The 15,814-nt window shown below is 34.2% G+C and overlaps 3 protein-coding genes across 3 annotated transcripts; all 3 read right to left on the reverse strand.

Moving 5' to 3' along the window:
• Positions 1–790: 790 nt before the first annotated feature.
• Positions 791–2,763, reverse strand: LOC112527803 (probable aquaporin NIP5-1). Its single transcript, XM_025138613.1, has 4 exons — positions 1,998–2,763; positions 1,398–1,817; positions 1,247–1,308; positions 791–1,168 (listed from the first exon to the last, which is right to left on the reverse strand). Exons 1-4 carry the CDS (start codon positions 2,214–2,216, stop codon positions 982–984), a joined length of 888 nt encoding a protein of 295 aa, XP_024994381.1. The 5' UTR covers positions 2,217–2,763; the 3' UTR covers positions 791–981.
• Positions 2,764–5,328: 2,565 nt separating this feature from the next.
• LOC112527797 (protein FATTY ACID EXPORT 4, chloroplastic) lies at positions 5,329–7,479 on the reverse strand. The gene is made up of 4 exons (XM_025138604.1): positions 7,019–7,479; positions 6,837–6,901; positions 5,642–5,729; positions 5,329–5,536 (listed from the first exon to the last, which is right to left on the reverse strand). Exons 1-4 carry the CDS (start codon positions 7,323–7,325, stop codon positions 5,427–5,429), a joined length of 570 nt encoding a protein of 189 aa, XP_024994372.1. The 5' UTR covers positions 7,326–7,479; the 3' UTR covers positions 5,329–5,426.
• A 1,242-nt stretch (positions 7,480–8,721) lies between these two features.
• On the reverse strand, positions 8,722–11,427 carry LOC112528650 (probable methyltransferase PMT18). The gene is made up of 5 exons (XM_025139671.1): positions 10,717–11,427; positions 10,242–10,452; positions 9,830–10,127; positions 9,060–9,527; positions 8,722–8,965 (listed from the first exon to the last, which is right to left on the reverse strand). The coding sequence occupies exons 1-5, from the start codon at positions 11,425–11,427 to the stop codon at positions 8,722–8,724; spliced, it is 1,932 nt and encodes a 643-aa protein (XP_024995439.1).
• Between the last annotated feature and the right edge of the window lie 4,387 nt (positions 11,428–15,814).

Consider the following 15,814-nt stretch of genomic DNA (forward strand, 5'->3'; position numbering starts at 1 on the left):
CAACCAAAAACGCCTAACTCGTTCTCCATGTACAAAGCCTGGTTCTTAGAACCGGTCCCAAAACAGGACCAAATCTATCCCAAATTTCTTGGCCCCAAGAATCGATTTTAATCATATAAAAAATCTTGTTTGATGATTTCTTTTTGTATAATATCTTATTGAAATACACTTTTAAATCTCTATTTTGGTCATACTTCAAATCTTTTTCACACAAAAATGTTATAGATGTTTTTATAATTACGATTTTTAAAATTTAGTATTGGAATACTTCAAAAAACTCCAAAAAGAACTTGAAAAACTTAAAAGTAACAATTTAGTTTTTTGGTAAAAATCTTGATATATAATTAATTAAAACTTTTTTTTTTTAAATCGAATCCATGTATAAGTATGGTCCTGTAACCACTCTCGGGCTAGGTGGGCCGGGCCTTGAATTTTCATAAAAATCATAAATGGTCCTAGAGGACCCAGACCGTCGGTCCATAATCGATCCTTAGTAGTCCTGCTCCCGCACAGCTCAATCGGTCCTGATCCCAGGCCCATTTTGGCCATCTTCGCTTACTTCCTTGGGCTTCAGTGAAATACTAACTGGTCTGGGCCTCTTAGGGAATCCATTTTCACATCCAATTCCAATCCAATGATCCAAAGTCCAAACCTCTTTTCAATGAAAAGAGCCCCATCCATCTCCAAAATCTAATATATATACAAATTACAAAATGGTTTCAAAATTTTCTAATGGTCCTCAAAACTTTTTCAGAATCAAAGTTTGGTCCCAAATCAATTGGACTTCAAATATCACAAACATACATGTTTTATATATAATATCTCCATGCATTAATTCTTTAATTACAATAATTAAGCAACCAACACCATATGTAACACATAACAACCACCTCACATTCGCACCCCACTTTTATTCGATCGTATAACCACATAAAGATAAGGAGGCAGCTACTATATACCCTGCATGCCAATATCCAGTACCTAACGACGGAAGCTTCGTGGTTGATCTCCGTCCACCGCCGGAAGTTTCACCAATGTGTAGACCGCAGCTCCGGCAAGTGCTCCAAGTGTCGGTGCCAATAAGTATACCCATATCACCGTGTAGTTCCCTGCTGCAACCGCCGGACCTAGAGTTCGCACCGGATTCATCGAAGCACCACTTGATTTCCTACAATACAAACAAGAATCATCAAGTACATGGCGTTTCAAATCTAACAAGCAAGAAGAAAGTCCAATGAACACTTACCCAGCAACAAGAATGTTGAGCAAAACAGTAGCACCAACTGCTATACCAGCCAATTCTCCCACCTGAATACATACATATATACACACATTTACCAATTAGATACATTATGAACATATTCATGAGGGATCAAACAAAGAATGTGTATACGTACAGCACGAGTATCGGTAGCAACAGCTGTGACAACAAACAGGAGATTGAAGGTTATGAGGAACTCAAGAGCAAAAGCTTGGCCAGTGCTAACAGAAGGAACAGTCACACCACCAGACATAAAAGGGTGGAAGACACCCTTGAGAGCAAAAGAAGCACAAATGGAGGCCGATACTTGTGCTAAGATATAAGCAGGGACCTGTGCCCATGGAAAATGACGCAGTGCTGCAAATGCGATGGTTAGCGATGGGTTCAAATGGGCTCCCGAGATATGACCCGTCGACAGTATTATTATCATCACCGCCAGCCCTGCACATGCTGCATTTCCTAGCAGCGACTCCGATCCTGTGTACTTTTCGTTCACTATCGGTCCTGCCGTTGCCGCGAATATCAATATAAACGTTCCCACAAATTCTGCCCCCAACTGCATATCCCACCACCACAATCAAAATTTAACTCTACAATTACATTGGTTCGACACTGAACTATACAATCATCGATAAGAAGTTGAAAAATTAGCTTCAAGATGTTTTGATAATTGGCACAGGGGAGTTTTTTAAGTAACCAGAAAAGCATAAAGATTATCTATAAGAATGTGGAGTACCTTTCGGGTGAGAGAGATATCGGGGGCAGGAAAATCGGTGAAGCAGGTATGAGGGGCACCCCATGATGGGGCGTCAACAGGCAGACACTTGCAACGGGGCATTGACTTGCGGTCATACGACAAGGAGTCCACTCGCAGAGATGTGAACAACGGAGCTCCGGGAGTTCCAGGCGTTGCCGGCGCTGATACTGGTGGCGTTGACCCATCCCCACCTTCCATTTCCAACAACTTCGATTCCCTCTTCACTCCCAAATTACCTATGCTACCGACTAAATAAATAAAGAACAATTTTTTTTGGGTTTTTTCAGATAGGATCTAAAGATCAGTGGCAAATACCTTACATAATTTGTCGATTTTTATAAAGGTATTTCTACACAATCGTCTTAACTCGATCCAGATCGAAGCAAGATCTCTTTTTTTTCAAATCTTTTTGGTTTTTTTTACCGAAAATAATAGATGGATTGTTCGAAGTTACATACTTGGAAGGTTTTTATAGAAGTTCAATTAAGGAAGAGAAAGATAAAGTTGCAGAACTATAATCATACGAAGAGACGAATGAAGGAACAAAGTTACAGTGGTTTCTATGAAGAAGGAAGATCGAGGTTGAAGATGAACATGTATATAGTGAGAATGGAGAGTTTATATAAGGAAGAAGCTGAAACCTGCTACTGTAATGGAGTCGAACGAGAAGGGAGTTGGGAGTGTATGTGGGTCATATTTCACAAAGGGAAAGGAGAGGACAAACGAGAAGGTCAACTCTTCACAGGCCATCAATTTCACCTTCAAAAAGCAAATGCTCATGTCACAGCCAGTTACCTTGGACTGTCTCACAGCTGATGCTGCCTGCCTATTATCAACGTTTTTTTTTTTATTGGATTAAAAAACATTTTTATTATCTTTTTAATTCAAATTAAATACAACTCTTTACAGTAAACCATATTAGATGGAATTTATTGAAATGGTTAATATAATTTCATAATTATAATAAAGTAGTAACGAATTACTAAAATACCCTTTTATGATATTTTCATATTTTATTGCTTAGCTTATATGGTGGCGACAACAGGTATAATGGTGATGGCAACAACAGTGTTGTAGTAGTGACGATATAAGAACAAAATAGTCTTTCTTAAATAATTGGATGAAACGAAAATTTGAATTCTGTACAAGAATCCAAGGAATTTAAATTCCATTATATGTGGAATTGGAATTCCGTACTAAATGAATAGAATTTGGTCAATGAAACTGACCCATACCAATTCTTTACATTATTTCAGATTTCAACGAATCAAATGTCATCTAAATTTTTCTGTAACAGTATATAATTTTTAAAATATATGTTCACATTATAGAAAATGAACATCAATAACAAATAAAAACTAGAAAATGCATGCATTTAATTATGATGGACACAATTCATGATTAAATTTGTTTTTGACACTTTCTTCCCACTTCAACAAATCATCATATTCCCTTTAAACTAATGGTCATATTTCATTTTCCTCTCCAAACTAAATAAACGTCCCCACCACTATCACACTCTGTCGGGAAGTTTTGACTTCATCACTCCTTCCGTTCACCTGCTCTTGGTTACGAATATTGGTACTGGGTCGTTGTGCCACTATTCAAATCCGACCCGACCCACCAACCCAGACCGCGATCATGACTTCCAATAATGGCTCTTACAAGATTTGTTGTTTTCTTCCTCTTTTCATTAGTCTTGTCAACCATCTTTCTTTCGATAACATTACCCACAATATATGCATTATAAACCCAATCCTTTTCGGTATGATATCGATATTCTGCCTACCCCCCACATCCAAACAATTTGTACAAATACCATCGTAAGTTGCAAACATCCCTTATACTTCTTATGTCTAAGACGAAGGATCATTTACCAAAACAAATTGGATAAACGTTAATTAGGTAAGATATGTTACGTGGGTAAGAAAATACATACCGACCCAATAAACAGAAATAATAATGTGTTCAGGTAACACGTTCAGTCCCTAGGTAAACATATGTAGTTGGGAAATTCTAGTTTGCATCTGAGAATCAAATTTAATTATTTATGGCATCAATCCAGGCTCCACCACTCATGTGAAATGATTGTTTCTGGTAATGATTCCATCTACCACTAAACAAGCTTGTGCTTTTAATACAATTATTATGCAAGTGTCATTAGCATCATAACAAGACTTGCAAAACAAATAAACAAAAGCATATTCACAAGCGATTAGAGCATGAAACATGAGGCAAGATACAAGAATCTTCAAAACCCCATGTGTCTTTCCCTGCTACCCTTTGGCATTCATGTTGTTCCCTTCTTTATCTATTTCTGAACAAGCAAAAAGACCAGTAATACAAGCCAAACAGTCTTCCATAGCATTCAGCTTCAAACTAAATGTAAATGGTATTATCTCACCAATCTTGAGTGTCTTGATTGATGATGTAATTGTTGGCTGCACACCAATACAATATAAGATAGGACAGAACATGACAGTATAGAAAATCGTTTCGCATAGACATGAAACAAGGTGGGATAAAAACGAAACTTTTTTGTACCACCAAAATAGGTGTCCTGTTGAACAAAACATAAATCATTGTGTCCCTTTCAATTATAGCCTTTGGGATATGATCTTCAAAAGTACAAAGGCTGTTTGGTTGGTTTTTCATTAAGCCATGTATGGATAAAGTTATTTGTATGGATTAATCTGTCTGTATAGATTCAGAAGGTTTTTGTTTGGATGTGTTTTTTCATTGATGGAAGGGGTGTGTTTTTCTTAGATGAAAGGGGCAAGTTTTTTAATAGGGGGGACAAGTTTGGAAAAAAACTTGTCTTTCTGCATAAAGCTCCCCCTATAAGCTTATCGAATAAGGGGCCGTTTACCAAACACTTATCCGGTAAATGCTTACCGGTAAAATTTAACACTATTATTTACTTACCGGGTAAAATTTTAGTCCATCAAAACGATATCATATGCAATAATTTACCCGGTAAACGCTTACCATGGTAAGAGTCGTCGCCCTCAATTACCGGGTAAGACTCTTGGTCCTTGTCTCGCTTTTACCGAGTAAGATTCTTGGTCCTTGCCATATTCATCCAGTGAGGTAATATTACTTGGCAAGTGTTTACTCGGGTAAGCGTTTGGTAAACGGCCCCTAGGTTATTTTTTACATCATTAAGTCACTACCAAACAGTCATGTATGGCTGACCAAATAAGTTGTGAGCCTCGTTAAGCTCATTAAAGTGCTAACAAACAGGCCCTAAGCCACATTTTCTATGTTGAGGGCAATCACAATTTCCTAAGGGACAAGTTGAAACAAATCATAAGGAAAACGATCTTATATTGACTAACATACAAGATGAAAAAGCAAGAATGGTGCCAACTTACAACAAACAGGAAACTAAAGGCAAACTATCTTTCATCAGATCCTATCTTGTAAATAAGCTGAAAAGGTCACTGCCATTAAGCTGATTGAAATGCCTAACAAAAAGCCTGCCGGAATCACTTTACGCGTGGCTGCAAGACGAATGCCTGCAGCAAACAGTAGCAAAACAAAACGAATTTCAGCCGTTAAGTTGTGAAGATGATTACTTGAACAATCTTAGAATGCAAGAGGATAGAAATCCATATTCATACCGAATATAGAGGCAAAAAGAAGAGAAGCTCCAAATGCAAGTGCATCGCCAATTTCCTTCGTCTCAGGTGTTTGCATAAGATAGTAGGCCTGCCAGTGAAAACCATATATCTCACATAATCACGAGCTTCCAGTAAAGTACCGATTTATAAATGGTAATTATTAACGGAAGAATATTGCTAAACCTTTCTATCATGACATATATTAGATTCTCATATCTGCTTGACTTGGACCATTTATCCTCTATATATGTTAGAACCTGTCTTCTCTACTTAAAGGGCTCTTTTGGAAAGTAACAGGTTCCATGTACTCACATGGTATCAGAGTCATAGTCTACCACTTTTAGGAACTCAACACTCTAGGGCAATCTATACTCGTCTAGACCCCTCTCGACACACTAGGATATTCGGTACCCATCTAGCCTCAATTGGACGGGCGTGTTAGAGTCTCACCTCGATTAAATCTTGGAACATATGTATATGTTAGAGCCTATCTTGTCTCCATAAACGCTTTTTTGACAGTAATCTAATAAGTTGCATATATTCTCACAACATAAAAATCTAGGTGTAATTCTTTATTATAGTAGCTAAAGCATAGATGGCAAATTGGAATTTAGTAGTTATACACATCTTAGAGGCCTATTTGTTAGCAGTTTAATGAACTCGCAACTTATTCAGTCAGTTATATATGTCTATTTGGTAGTGGCTTAATAATATAGAATGTGGCTTATTCAATAAGCTTTTAGAGGGAAGCTTTATGTAGAAAACCATGTTTTTTCCACACTTGTCCCTCCCAATTAAAAAACAAGCTACTTCCATTTATGAAAATACCCTCCCATATAAAACATTTCTTAATCTATACAGACAAATTAATCCACACAAACAACATCTATATAGTACTTAGGGTCTGTTTGTCAATAGCTTAACAAGCTTAATGAGACTCACACCTTATTCGGCCAACTATACATAACTTGTATAGAAAGTGGCGTGTCTGTAAGCTTTTAAAGGGAGCTTTACGCAGAAACCCAAGTTTTCTTTTCCAAACAGACCCTCAAGCTCCTTTCGTCTATGAAAAAAACCCTCCCAAATTAATTCAGACAATCAGCTTTATCCATTCCAGACTTGATGAAAACTAAAACTAATGTTTAACATTGCGTGATGCAAATGAATGGAAAAACATAAACAAGGCAACACTTACAACAGACATAAGAGTTGCCCCCGTAAGTCCGCCAAAAAGCGACCCTTTGCTTCCTGATTTGTTATCTGCTTGCAAAACATGAAATCAAACCAAAAAGATTCAAGATTTAGGGTTTAATAACTATTTTCATAGTAAGGGAAGATAGTAGATTCAACAAATTGGCAGCAATTTAAAGAACTAACAGGCAAATAGGCCGCCGCCAAGGAGAAGAACAGCGTAGCCTGCAGAAGCTGCAGGGGCAAAATCTTGAACGAGTTGAGACTTGCAGAGATGGCTAGTGAAGGATCTTGAACTTGATGGGAACGAAGATAACCTCCTCAACCTCTGTCGAATCTTGCAGCCACCGGTAAAAGTTGATTCAATCTTGGCTGCCGGAGACATTGTTACACAAGTATTTACAGTTCTTCGGACGTCGCTCAGCCTGTTGCCATGAGATCCGAAATGATTAGAGGTGAATCCCAATGTATAAACCACAGGTAGGGCTCCCATGTCTCTGGTTCCTCTTTGCGGATCAGGTTTTGATGGAAGAGGATTTAATTTACAGAAATGGTTTGATGAACACGAACTGGGTCTAAACTCGTACACAGTTATCAAGAAGGAAAATGATGAAATTGATGCAGAATAAGGCTAGGTTTTGCTATGCCACCAAGAAAAAATTTAAAGAGGACACCTCCACATAACACAAATTGAAAAAATGGTGGAACATGTGTCAAATAATCCACATATTCATGAACAGTAAAGAAAATATTTTAATTTAGTGGTCTCCGAGTGTTTGAGATTACTTATTTAAAGTACTTATTGACTTAGTGTTGTGTGGTATCGGTAACGTTTTTAGCTTTTGGATGAGGGTAAATAATTATGTTTGTACCGGTATCAATCCGGTAATAAAGAGTTTTTGATAAGTTACTATATTCTAATTTATCAATAACTTATCAAAAACAACTTATCCGCCTTAAAATCCAAATTACCTTTTTAACCCTAAAACGGAGAAAACGAAGTTTCTTGGTAGCAAGAGGAGATACAGAATTCGGCGACGTTGGAAGGTCTTTAAAAAACGATCTCTTCCAACACATAATTGCAGACATTGTTTGTTGTTGTTACTGATTCGAACGATCTCTTCCATTGGATTCTATTGTTGTTGGGATTTTGAAATTCAAATTCCTTAGGCAAGGAAATTCTACCATTCCAAGAACAACCAGAGTTTATCCAGTTCAATTAAAAGCAGAAGAACCAAATTCTTAAATACAAAAGTCCCTCAATCGATCGATCAACAAGTAGAAGGAAACAAAAGGGGCCCTAATCCTTTTTATGAAAGAAGACAAGGGCAAGCATTGGTGATGGCGAAGAAAGATTCTTCTTCTTACTCACGTTCTTGTAACTGTAACCAAGAAGATGATGGTGATTCAGTTCTATGTGTTTCAGGTTCGAAACTTGTTCGAACAAGCCTTGCAAAGTGTAATTCCTGAGGTTTTCCTTATGCTCCTCTCATCTAATGCTTCCTTTTCTTTCTCCTTTTTCTAGACAAAGAATCTAATCACAACTAGAAAATAGTCAAAATACTAGATTAAAAGTAAGTTGCATTACACTTCCTAGCTACAAAAATCCATCAGAAAAAGTTACAGTAGCCGATGAAGAAACCAGAATCCTTCCAAACTAGACTTCAAACCTCTCATTCAAGATCCATAATCAGCTATCATTGTTAAGTGCCCAGTTCAGAAACCAAATAATACATCGATTCACATATTCATCCTGAAGCTGTATAAATTCCTAGTACCAATGGTGCCTCCATTTCATTTGATCATCAATGATCATAACCTTACTTTGAAGCTTGATCTTGAAAATGTTACAAGCCAAAGAGCAGCAAGAAAAAATTTCACTTGCAACATTAGTTAGATTCAATGTCATCTTCCTCCTCTTTAGCTTCACTCGTCCAGTAACTCTTGACAGCAACTAGGACTTTGTCCTTGCCGAATGCTCCACTTTCATGGTCAATGATCTTGGTGTTCCATTTCATATGTTCTGCTGTACTTTTAATCTTTTCGATTACTTCCACCTCATCTCTGAATATAACAGTCCCTTCTGGCCGCAAGATTCTATCCATTTCCAATAGAATATCTATGGCGTCGCACCTTTAAAAACAAGTATTCTAACCATTAAAGACATGGCCACCTTAAAATTATTCATAATGAATTCAAAAAACACGCAAAAAGACAACTCTTGTACCGATCTTGATACATGCTGAAAACACCACCTGCATGGATGAAATCGTATGTTCGTGGATAAGTCGAGAATGCTTCACACCAATCATGATAAACCCCAATGAATCCTCTTTCATAAACTATCCCTAAAGTGTCGGGTTGTGAATTGGCAGGAACGACGTTCATTACCCACACAGGATATTTCATCAAAGCTGCTGCAAATCCACCAAGATAAGCATTCATGTCCATTATATTACGATATCTTCCTTGAGGTAAAGAGGTAACGATGGTTTTATAATGTGTCACTCGCTCCTTCCAAAGTTTGGCATCCTCTTGGAACTTCTCCAGTGTGATGCCCGCTACTGAGTTGCTGCTGATTCTAGGGGGGACAGCATATGCACGTTCTGGCCATTTTTCTAGAGCTCCACCTGAGACTTCATCCGAGCTGCTTATCTCCGGCATGGGTGTAATGCAACTTTCTAGTTCTTTATACCTTAATCCATTCAATACACACCAAATATCATTATAAATATATTGTGATGATGTTATAACTTCCAGATCACATGCCACTACAACAAAATCCGCTTTATAGAATGCCAAATGTATCTAAATGTTCTATAGATTGGTTTGTAATACTTATGACTATAAAACCAAACAATTGTGCATCATATTCAAAGGTGTTACAGTAAAGTGTTTATCAGGACATTGAGACATATATTTGGAGTCTTATAAAACCGATTTGTCATAGTTTGCACATTATGCATAAATGTAGTGAGGAAATGAAACTAGAAGTACCAAGATTCATCGGCATAGCCTGATTTGCACATATGTGGCTTGTGATGAGCCTTTCTACTTTTGATGCAATCGATATGGTTGATTGGTTTTTGCCACACAGCAAGACTGCCCTTTTCTATCACTTTTTTCCAACAAAGACGTTTGGCAACATCCTCAATACCATCTTGTTCATGTTTCAAATCCTCTTGAGTTCTATCCCAACCTTTCCAGGACTTCTTCCAGTGAATAGGAGGTCCAGAAAGTATCCAGTATCCACCAGGCCTTAGAACTCTATCCACTTCAATTAGATATAGTCCATCTGCACATCAATCACAATTGAATCAAACTAATTAATTCATTAGCATATAGAAACAGGATACGATTTTTCAAGTTTTATAGCTGATATGCTAATGCTTTGTAAAACCTTAATTACCATATTTACTCCATGGAATTAGGCATCGTGAACAATGAGCCATGTCGAATGCTCTTGCTGGGTAAGGAAGTCGTTGTGATCCCATAATGCCAATTATAGCGGGAATTCCACGCTCCAACGCGAACCATACTTGAGCTTCATGTGTGTCCTTAGGAGCAAAAGACATTGCTATTATGTCCCTCTTGAGCAAGTATGCACCCCAACTTGCAACCTTGATAACACAAAAAAAAATTATACTCTTCATCCCAACATTCATCAAGATTTTTACTTCTTAACTTCAATCTAAGGGCTTACTACAACTAAATCGGCTTTATAAGACGTCAAATATATATATATATATATATGTATCTAATACAACATTTATTAATACATTATACATTTAAACATATTTGATGTTCTATTAAGCCTATTTTGTTAGTGGGAAAAAATAGAAGAATGACATACATAAGCCAAAAGCTATATATACAATACTTACTCCACACCCTGTATCAAGTGCAGTCCGAATGCTTCCATTAGTAAGAGGGATGAGTTCGTTGATATCATTGATGTAAGCATCAGCTCCACGAGCAAACATAGTACCGCCTCCTGGAAATCTAAAGCGGTCACCTTCAACTTTAATCCAATTCTGATGACCTTTCTCAATGCTAAGCTCTTTGTGAGGAATGTTATCAAACCATGCATAGTCTCTACTCTTTGGCCATTTGAAGGGTAGCTTGTACTTTGGTGGTGCAGGTATAAGGCAACGCAGGAGCTCCTCCTTGTTTGGACAATGTCTCTCTCTAAACTTCATCATATTTCTATCGAATTTCCTTCCCCTTTCTCTTTCATGGCATGGAGTGTATTCACTGTAGGACATATTGCATGTTGGAAACTCTTGCAGTTCTTGTGAATCTTCTTCATCTACCAAGTGATGGTGACTTTCGAAATCCAAGAACACGGGCGATGATGATGGTGATGGCAATGACGACGATGATGATGAGAATGAATGAATAGCTTCATTAGGTCCATTTTCACATCCAACTCTATTGGTGATGTCAGTTTGGGTTGTTGGGGCGATACTACTTTGCCAAGCTCCTAATGCATAGAACAAGATGCAAAGTCCACTAACAGACAGGATCCATGTGGCATGATTCTTTCTTGATTCCAGCTGGTGATATTTTGGTGATCCAACATGTTCCTTGGCCATTCTAAAAGAACCCCAGTAACATGGCTCTATTTACAGCAGCTTGTTTCATGAAAAACTAACAATCTTCCGGCAAAACACCATCTTTTTCGTTTATTATGAGGCTATTGAAGAAGGTAGGGAATATTTGCAGAGGGAAAGATGAAAGTAAATGGAAATGTAGAAAAGATGAAACCTGAAGGGAGGGTGGATTCTGTGATTTGTGGTTTTGTTTGGTGTTATTGGACTTGAAGTCATCAGAAAAGATGAAGGGAATGGTGATGAATTTAGTAGAGGTAGATTTGGTCCACACATAAAGAGAGAGAATTGATGCCATGAATCCGGATCATCCTTCCTCAGCAAGAAATTAGAGGTTTAGAGAGAAATGCTTTAGACCTTACCTCCCCTTTTCCATCCGATTGTTACAAGTGTCAAGAATATTACATGCAGAAATAATCTTCCATGGACTTGATTTTACTCCACTTTTCCTGCTACACTTCCTACAACATCAATTACCACACAAAATGACAAAAACCATCCTAAGCTTTCTTTATACACACGAAGTATGCATATGTACATACATATCGTTAGATGAATGATTATCAGGATGTTCCTATTTTTTTTCGGTTTTTACATGAATCTATCACAAAGTTTGTATAGTTAACATCCTCTTAATAATTAACAGAAGAAACTCCCCCTTCTCTCTATATATGTATATATATGTGTGTATATATAAATTTATATATTATTTATTTTTTTTAAACATTTAATTTCAAAAACTCTTATATTGTGAAAAATAATTAAATACCATTTCTCACTCTTAAGCAATCATTTTTAGCGAATTATTCAAATTTGAAACATTTTACCTTATCTTTCCTACTAATTTATACATTTTACCTTATCTTTCCTACTAATTTATTCATTTTACCTTAACCGCAAGGGTGGTGTCTGATTGGTTTGAGCTTGGCTCCAAAGGTCAAAAGTACCAAGAGGTCTCAGGTTCAAATCCAAGAAGAAATAAAAATCCCATTTGGCCACAAAGGTTCAAATATGGTGACTCCAGGCTATTTACAAAGCAAATAGTCGTCTTGGGCTTAGTCAGCTCGTATAGCGGGTTGGATATCCAGATTAATTAAAAAAAAAGTTTTGAAAAATCTATTAAATAAAAAATCCCTCAAATCTTCATTTTATCTATTTTTAAATCTTCATTTTATCTAAGATTGAAGTTGCATTTCTTCTATTGTTGACAGTTAATAGATAATCAAAATTAGTTATTTCAACTAATATTAATACTATTAATTAACTTTTTATTAATATTAGTAATTATAATTTTTTTAAGAATTAATAGTTATTTATAATCAATAGTAATGAACAATAATTAATATTAATGAGAAATATAATTGAAAAAATAACAAAAAAAAAAACTACTCATAAGCTACTTCAATTACTAGTGTTTCAATAAACTAGCTAATAAGATAGCTTATTTTCATCCAAACGTGTATACAAAAAAAAAAAGTTAACTTATAAGCTAGTTTATGTTTGCTAAATAATGTTTAAATGAAAATGTTGATTTTTACAGGTAAACATTCTTAAATACAATTTCCAATCAAGCAAAGCAATAAGTTTATTTATTTAAATTTTAATTTTTAATATTTCATTCATTACTTATGTAATAATGTTTTAATACTTATAATAACTAAAATAAGTATATTAGTTAAAAAGTTTAAAATCTCAAAAAAAAATTTAAAAGTACTCAAAAACATTACATTTAGTTTCAGCGGGTTTCTATTTTCTGTTTTAAATTTTGACATTAACTATATCTATATTATATTATAAAGTATTTGACAAAAACTCTTAAAAACCATTTTTTATGCATGAAGTACTGTTTATTGATGCATATTACTTGAAATTCAAGATTACAAGTAAATTGTGCATAAGTACAATTAAAGCTCTATGTTTGAAATAGTGTAACTAACTGTGGATAAACATAATCAAATAGATGATATACATCTCATTTTAAAATATAAAAAATCTAAAATATAATTAGAATAATTATTGAGTTCTAACAGAATACTTAATTATTATTTTTATTAAAAAAATATATATTATTAAACCTAAATTAAGTTACTTCGTTACGTTAAATTAAATTATAATAAAAAAATGAATTAAAAAATATATACAAATAAAAACTTTTAAATAGTTAATTTGTACTAATAGTAATATATTTTTTGCAAATTTTATATGATATTTTCAAATTTATATTTTATTCAAAAATAAAAACATTATCTTTCTCAAAACCACATAAAATCGTATTATATCGACATGGATGAAAAACAAAACAAAACATTAAAATGAAAATATGTTTCAATGCATTGCACGAGTAACCTTCTAGTATTAAATAATTAATTCATTTAAAATTCCACAAACTCTTAAAAAATAAAGATTAAGTGACATATTGTCTCTCCTGAATCCTAATAGATTATTACAATAAATTGTTGTTGGAAAAAGAAACAAATAAATAATAAAAGTTAATGGTCCATTCTCTCCCTAAATAAATTTTATGCTCCAAGTATAAGAATTAATGCTCACATCTGAATTGGTAAAAGGTAAATTTTGTTTGATAAGAAAACGTTCATTTTTTAATGAATCTAAATTCTTTTGAATGATTTTGTATTTTGGGTCTTTCTTAATCATTTAGTGTCCTAAATTCATTCTGAACAATTACCAAACAATTAAATCTTATTTTTCACTATATCATAAATAGATTCTTAATCATTATGACAACTTAATCATTCTGCATCAAACCATTCAGCAACTGCTAAGTAGCCTAGCCATTCAAAGGAGATTTGTACTCCAACATTTATGCTATATGGTACTGTAAAGTATAAAAAAGAAGAGAGAGTGTGTAAAAATATCTAAATTTAGAGAAATCTCTAAAAACTTTATATAGGAGAAGGAAGTAATATTTTATTTCTTTCCAACGAATATAAGATGTATTGAAATTAAATATTTAGAAGAGATAAATAATATTTTATTAAATGAATAAAATATTTTAATAATATAATAAATGCTATAATTGCTAAATAGAGTAGTTATTGGAGTTTGATGTAATTTTTTAGAGATGTTAACTTTTGATGCCTTGTTTTAGAAAAATTATAATATAACTGTTTGGAGATGCTATGAACGTTCAAAAAATATGTTAGAACCAAGTTTTATAATGAGTAAACTATAAATTTCGTTCATCTGGTTGGTCAAAAATATTATTTTTTGTCTCTACAGTTTGGAGACTACAAGATGACTATCATGGTTTGTAAAACGTTCGGTTTGATACCATTCCTCTAATGATAGATTTTTAACAGATTTAGTTTCAAGAACGAAAAACAATAATAAATTATAAACCATTCAGACAAAAACAACAGTAAGTTACAAACCATTGGGACGAAATTACAAACCATAAGGACGGAAATTGTAGTTTACTCTTTGCAACTAAAATGAAAAAAATTCCTTTCAAGAGAGTGGTTATTTTGCCGATGAAATTGAGGGCGCAAGTTTTGTATGGCCGAGTGGTTTAAGACATTGGTTTGCGAAATCAATACATAAGAAAGTTGTATTAATTATGGGTTCAAATTCCATTTTCTATAGACATATGTTGTAAATTAAATATGACGTTTATATCGTAAGCCACACATCCAATACTTCTTTACACAATATTTATTCACAAATCTGGAATTTCTAGCGTTGAAACACTCTTTTTGGTCTTCACAGCAACAATACTTCCACACTCTAGGATCATCATTTTATAATATCATTTCCAATGGATGTCGAAGAAAACAAAACTTACAATCATGCTCATGACCAACAAATAATATTAGAAGCGTTAGACATGTCATAATGACATATGTTCTCAGGAGTTTTACCCTGATGATAAGTATTTTTTTAAATCTGTTATATTTTTTTATGATTTGACAAAATTTTAATATTTATAAACATATTTATATATCCCTAAATTTAATAATTTGGATTAATGATTTCATAGACACATATATGGTGGATTTGAAATAACATATTGTAACATCCAGATGTTACAATATCTCACTGTATTATAAAGTATTTGACAAAAACTCTTAAAAACCATTTTTTATGCATAAAATACGTATATTGATGCATATTACTTAAAATTGAAAATTACAAGTAAATTATGTATAAATACAACTTACTAAAGCTCCATGTTTGAATTCGTGTAACTAACTGCGGATAAACATAATCAAATAGAGAATACATATTTCATTCTAAAATATAATTAGGATAATTATTGAGTTCTAACAAAATAATTAATTATTATCTTTATAAGAAAATTATATTATTAAACTAAATATAAATTACTTCATTATTGAACCTAAATTAAATTACA

Source organism: Cynara cardunculus (assembly GCF_001531365.2).
Source record: "Cynara cardunculus var. scolymus isolate 2C chromosome LG 15, CcrdV1, whole genome shotgun sequence".
NCBI classification, from domain to species: Eukaryota; Viridiplantae; Streptophyta; class Magnoliopsida; order Asterales; family Asteraceae; genus Cynara; species Cynara cardunculus.